Raw genomic sequence first — 5,958 nt, 5'->3', positions numbered from 1 at the left:
TGCGCATGCGTAGTATCCGTGTCTATATGCAGCAAAAACTCGTTTCAAGGTCAGCCACCGGATCCACATTTTACCTTTAAACAAATATTTTTAATTGAAATTATAATTCTAGTTCCATTGAAATTATAATTTTACTTCCATTGAAATTATAATTTTACTTCCATATCCTATGTATATACAGGGTGTTCTTAAACTTCTTTAAGTTAGGGTGAGAATTAAGCAGAGATAACTAAAGACTCGCATAGACAACAAGAGGCTAATGATAGTGATAATAAATTATTGTTATTAATACGAAATTATTTATCTTGTAATAGTTGTAAAAAAAGTTGTGTTCTATTTTGGTTGAAAATGTTCCTCATGAAAAGTTTTATAAAACCGGACAATTAAGTTATTTTATTCGTCCGTTTAGCGGACAACTAGACACTTCGAAAAATGTTTGACATTTACGACAAATGTCACAAGTCACAAGTTATTTTTCTATGGTCATGGTGTCAGAAGAAAGGAAGATTTTCCAGAAAACATAAATATTTTTAAAAACTTATCAAAAATATAATAGTGGAAATAATGGACGAAGAAAACGCAAACTCTACAATCTATGCAGTATGTGTACGTGCGGAAGCCTTTAAAATTCCTATTACATAATCAGAAGTTTTATAATGAAAGGTTTTTAGGTTGAATTCTTGTCTGTCCTGGATCAATACTCAATCAGCGACGATTTACATTGTGAATTCAAGTTCAACGATTATATTCCCCAAGACGGAGACAGAATTACCCTCTTTAAATTCGGCTGGAATGACGCAAAGGACTATTTACTTTTCGAATGGGTTCCTTTTGGTTTAAAGGAGACACGATATTTTGTTACGTTTCCTAGTAAGATTACGACGTTTTCTGAAACTTTTTTCGAAAATTTTAACGTTTTTAACGTATTTCAGAAGACGTTTTGCCTAAAAACCAGCTACAACTCTATCAAATTTGTTATATAAATGGCGAGAACGAAGTTATGGGTGCTAGTACCCCGTTTCAGTTCAATGCAGAACCTTCGGAGGTAAAACAGGATTCAAAACCAACTAATTTTGATGTAACAGATTCCAAAATAAGTACAAATAAAGACCAGGAGCTTTCATTATTAAAAGAAGAAAATATAATGTTAAAAGACACATTAAAAGCCCTGATTTCGAAGAGATTGATAAAAAATTACGATCAGGAAATAGCAGAGGTCAAAGAATTAACAGAGAGTCTGAAAAAGATGCTGTTAGATCATGAAAAAGAAATAGATAGTCTGAAAAGTAAGATAAGACAAGGTGGTGAAGAATTTAGGAAACTGTATTTGGAGAAAGTTAAAGTCGAGAGAAAGTATGAAAAACTAAGAAATAAAACAATAAAAGAAGAAAGAAATAAAACCATAGAGAGTAATGATAAATTGTCTTTTGATCTTGGCGATTTGCCATCGTTGCCACCGTTTGATATAAAACATGTAATAAGTTGAAAAGAAAGATTTAAAAATTGTTGTGTGTGGATTATTTGTATATATTGATGTTTTTTTGGTTCTATCTCTGTGTGCAATTTTATTTATTGTGTTTAAAAAAAAGATAATATACTAATTATTGTGAATATTTCATTCTAGTTTCCTAATATTATATTTATTTAAGTCAATTCAATAAAGGCGAAATTTAAAGTAGTTTTTAAGTTTTTTTTTCTTTGTAAAAATAGAAAGTACAACCCTACATTTAAATGTCTGATAAGAATAAGTACTATTTTATCATTTTTAAAATAATTATTCTATAAAATATGACTTTGCCAATTATCTATAACTATAATCACACTATAATACTTTTTTAAATAGTTTTTTTACACAATGGATTTAAAACTGTTCATTTTGTTTAGTTTCCTTTACTTTATCCATGTCGAACCTAAACCTAGACGACATATAAATGGTTTATTTAAACACCAAAAACATGATCCAATCAAAAAAAACGATGGTAAGTATTTTAAATTTTCCTAAAAGTAGTCACTGCATATTTTCTTTAATATTTTAGCATTTGCTCCTTTACTAAAACGCTTAGAAGACCTCTCTAAACTTTCATCGGACTTAATAACTGGAGACTATGTAAAAAGTATCGTAGATTGTCTAGATATTGTACTTACATTAAATATAAACGTATTTCTAAGGTTCGTTTTGAAAATTGTTCGGCGTTTTCTACTTTTGATACACCCTGTATTTTTCGTAGTGTTAAAAACATCGAAATATATGATAAAAACAATTTCTAGAGTTTTCTAGGTGTAAATTATGAAGAATTTTATGTAAATATAACTCTGGAATGGCTTATTAAAAATTTTATTATATTCTATAAAAATTCCAAATGATTTTTTTATTTTTGCAACTTTGTAAACTGTATTTCCACACATATGCGTGGTAATAAAACAATTAGTTGTTTTATTATTTAACTAGCGTGTCCCAGCGACTTCGTTCGCGTCGAATTAATCATTTGTAATGGTAATGATAAAGCCAAGCAAGAATTTCCATTAACATACAAACATACAAACTGGATAAAATTTTCTCACATTTATGTATGTCAGCATGAGAAAAAACAATATGGCGATATTATTATATAACTTGGTAATATTTGAGGGGTAGTTTCATCTCGTTGGAATTTGACTTTCGAAAAATCCGTTTGCCAAAAATAAGCTTTTTACGTCAAGCAGTTTCAGCAGAATCGTGGTTAAGAAATTACCCAACTTTTTGGAACACCCTGTATGATTTTCTAAAAAATTTCAAAATATGTAAAAAAAACAAATAAATTATGCTTGTCCAAGCGTTTTCCTGAAAGACTAACCGTTTTTTAAATAACAAATATTGTAATATTTGAGGGGCGTTTTCACCCTCTTGGAATTTGAGATTCGAGAAACCCCTCCTTATCGAACCTCTACACCCCACAGTCAATCCGTTTGACAAAAATCACCTTTAAACGTCAAGCAGTTTAGGCAGAATCGTGATTACTCAATGGTCATATTTTATGAAACACCCTGTATAAATTTATCAAAAATCTTAAAATATGTAAAACAACAAAATAAAATATACGAGTTTTTCCGAAAAACTCACCCGTTTTTAAATAAAAGATATTTTAATATTTGAGGGATAGTTTCACCCCCTTAGAATCCGAGTTTCGAAAAATTCCTTCTTATCGAACCTCTACACCCTAAAGTCAATTTGTTTTCCAAAAATCAGCTTTTTACGTCAAGCGCTTTAAGCAGGATCGTGATTAATCACTGACCAGATTTTTCGAAACACCCTGTATACATTTTTAAAAAATCTTAAAATAAGTAAAAAAAAAACAAAATAAAATAATCGTGTTTAAGCGTTTTTTCGGATACTTGGCCGTTTTTAAATTAAACATATTGTAATATTTGAGGGGTGGTTTCACCCTCTTGGAACTGGAATTTCGAAAAATCCCTTCTTATCGAACCTCTACACCCTAGAATCAACCTGTATGCCAAAATTGAGCTTCTTACGTTGAGTGGTTTGAGCAGGATCGTGATTAATCAGTATATCAGTCACTTAAGGATTTTATACAGGTTGTTAATTTGTTTATTACTCGCGGCAAGAGCTTTATGGTTGAAATATGGCAACCTCGGCCCGCTCGTCGATAGACGACGCGACGGAACGAGTCGGCAGAAAACCCTATAAGTGCATGCGTTCTCAATAGGCAGTGTTGCCATTCTGTTCCCCTATAAGTAACTGTCCAGTTAACAACCTGTATATTAGTATAGATTATGCCAGTAATTTGATAAAAATTGATTAATAAGTTTCCCAGTTTTGAAATGAAACTAAACACAGGGTGACCAAAGAATGTATCATGGTCCACATTCTTGAACTTTTCAACAATAATCACGTAGGCCTGATTTTTCTTTTCCTGCCACTGGTTTTCTTTTGATTTTACATGGATTTTACTCGTCCATAAGCAAAGGAAACTCTCGTATACAGTGAAATCACTGGAAAACTCATGTGAACATTGCCGTAGGTCAGACATTAGGTATTTGTATTTGATTAGCTGACTAAATAAAATAAAACCAGACCACAAACAAGTCGTTTGTCGCCTCCAGATGCTAGTTTTAGCGGTGGTTTGGGAAGTGGGTACCATTGTTTTATGTATTGTGTAAACTACTGAAGAATTAGAACTTTTAGAGAGATACAACCAATAAATTTAGCAAAAACGAACAAATCCACCGATAATTACACCAAAAATTGTAAACCTTTTGCCTTTTGTAAACCAACCGCCAGCTATCGTTACTTGCTAACATTTTTTCCACCAGATGTCTCCCTCATTTTTGAATTTTGAATAGCGTGCGCGTGGACAAAAAATAACTTTAATAGTCTTCTTGCGCTCTGTTTCATTCGTAAATAATTACCACTTTCATAAAATTCAAAATTGTTGAAAAAAGTAACAAAAAACATTCCCAAGTTTATAACTCCAAGCATTTACAGGGTGAATTGCAAGCGTCGCCTCTCCGACCAGACGAATCTTAACAACCCCACCTGTAAACGAAGGTACCTGAGAATGCGGAATTTCGTGGTAGAATTGACCGGCGCCTCGTCATCATTAGACTACCTTGACAGACATCGTACGACTGCAAACAATTCCTAACAACAACTCAAGAGGGCTAAATTATGGGCTGGCCAGTTCCCATAACGTCGCATTCCTCAAGCGCCAGAAAGTTAGGATTAGAGTCTACATCGCACGCCGCGTCTGCGAATCCCAAATGATATTCTTTTGTTTTTTATATAAGTACTTATTTTATGTCGGGATTGAGCGGTGAGATATTAAAGCATGGATCGTTCCAAAGGTGTATTACTGGTTGCCTAAGTTTCAACTAATGATTTTTGCAATTAATTTGCTAAACAAAGGTAAATTATTGCTTCTGTATACTTTAAATAAAAGCTAAAATATATAATAAGATGATTTTAAAATATTTCCTAAGGTATTTTATACGAAATATATTATTTTTTGGAAATTTTAGAAAATTTTATCGAACTGATATGTCAATTACTCATGTGGAAGATGGCGGCCAGTTGGCGGGAAATCGAATATCGTTCCAGAACCAGAAAGAACAAGAAAAGGTATAAAACCGTTTTATTAAATAATATATACCCGTTATAATATTGCAAAATGTTAACTATATATTTCCTTTTCAGTGTGTTCAGCTTCAGATAATACTAAAACATTAACCAAGTACTATAAACAATGTCCATTGCATTACAAAGTTCCAAGTCGAACTTAGAACTATGCAGTGCCAAAATTCAAGATATAATATGTAGAATAATTAAAAGAAAACCATACAAATATTCCTAAAAATGTGGTTAAAAATTGACACTACATGCCTAATTTGTGAGATATCATAAGCTTGTACGACCTGTGCAAAACAAAGGTACGTTCAAACTGATCAGGAATCAAAAAGTAGTTTTACAATCAAGAAACCTATGTAAAATAAATAGGTAGTTCTCATGGCAAATTGTTTTGAATTAATTTTAAAACTCTTTGAACATAATCAAGGTTTTTACGAGAATTACTTGGTATTGCACAAACTCAGAAGGATTCCCTAGTCTTTGAGGAAACGGCACTGATTTCTCCAGCTGGCTTGACCCATTTGACTGTGTTATAGGATAAAATTGTAAGCCCCAGTCTTCACCAGAGAAAATTCACACTCTGAATCTCAACGGAGGCTGACTATCCTTGGACCTAATTTTCTCAAAATAACATTCAAGAAATTCCAAAGGTATAATGTAAGGTAATACATTTGAATAGTATATATTGGGATAAAATTGTAAGCAGTGAATTTTTTTTCAGGGTTCTATTTAGAATTTAATTTAAAATAAATAAAACTATTAATGATTTCAGTAATTATCTTGCGCATTCGCCATTTTCTCGAAATCAAGGAAATCATATTGGAATTAGTTAAATC

At 31.8% G+C, this 5,958-nt stretch overlaps 1 protein-coding gene across 2 annotated transcripts; it reads left to right on the top strand.

Annotated features, from left to right (window-relative positions):
* Window positions 1-462: 462 nt before the first annotated feature.
* On the top strand, window positions 463-1,678 carry LOC115880988 (tax1-binding protein 1-like). Of its 2 annotated transcripts, none has more exons than XM_030898337.1 (3): window positions 463-600; window positions 672-870; window positions 933-1,678. In XM_030898337.1, exons 1-3 carry the CDS (start codon window positions 565-567, stop codon window positions 1,484-1,486), a joined length of 789 nt encoding a protein of 262 aa, XP_030754197.1. In that variant the 5' UTR covers window positions 463-564; the 3' UTR covers window positions 1,487-1,678. The 2 variants fall into 2 exon arrangements, with proteins under 2 accessions (XP_030754197.1, XP_030754196.1); XM_030898336.1 differs by having other exon boundaries at window positions 463-606.
* Window positions 1,679-5,958: the final 4,280 nt, after the last annotated feature.

Source organism: Sitophilus oryzae, unplaced genomic scaffold (genome assembly GCF_002938485.1).
Source record: "Sitophilus oryzae breed Bouriz unplaced genomic scaffold, Soryzae_2.0 scaffold_1693_pilon_pilon, whole genome shotgun sequence".
Classification (NCBI taxonomy): domain Eukaryota; kingdom Metazoa; phylum Arthropoda; class Insecta; order Coleoptera; family Curculionidae; genus Sitophilus; species Sitophilus oryzae.
This window is presented reverse-complemented; position numbering and strand designations above follow the sequence as displayed.

Bases quoted from the DNA above. Each gene is read 5' to 3' on its own strand.
- LOC115880988 (XM_030898336.1), top strand. From the start codon at position 565: ATGGACGAAGAAAACGCAAACTCTACAATCTATGCAGTATGT. The intron at 607-671 runs GTACGTGCGGAA...AAAGGTTTTTAG, and splicing joins CTACAATCTATGCAGTATGT to GTTGAATTCTTGTCTGTCCT. The intron at 871-932 runs GTAAGATTACGA...AACGTATTTCAG, and splicing joins ATATTTTGTTACGTTTCCTA to AAGACGTTTTGCCTAAAAAC.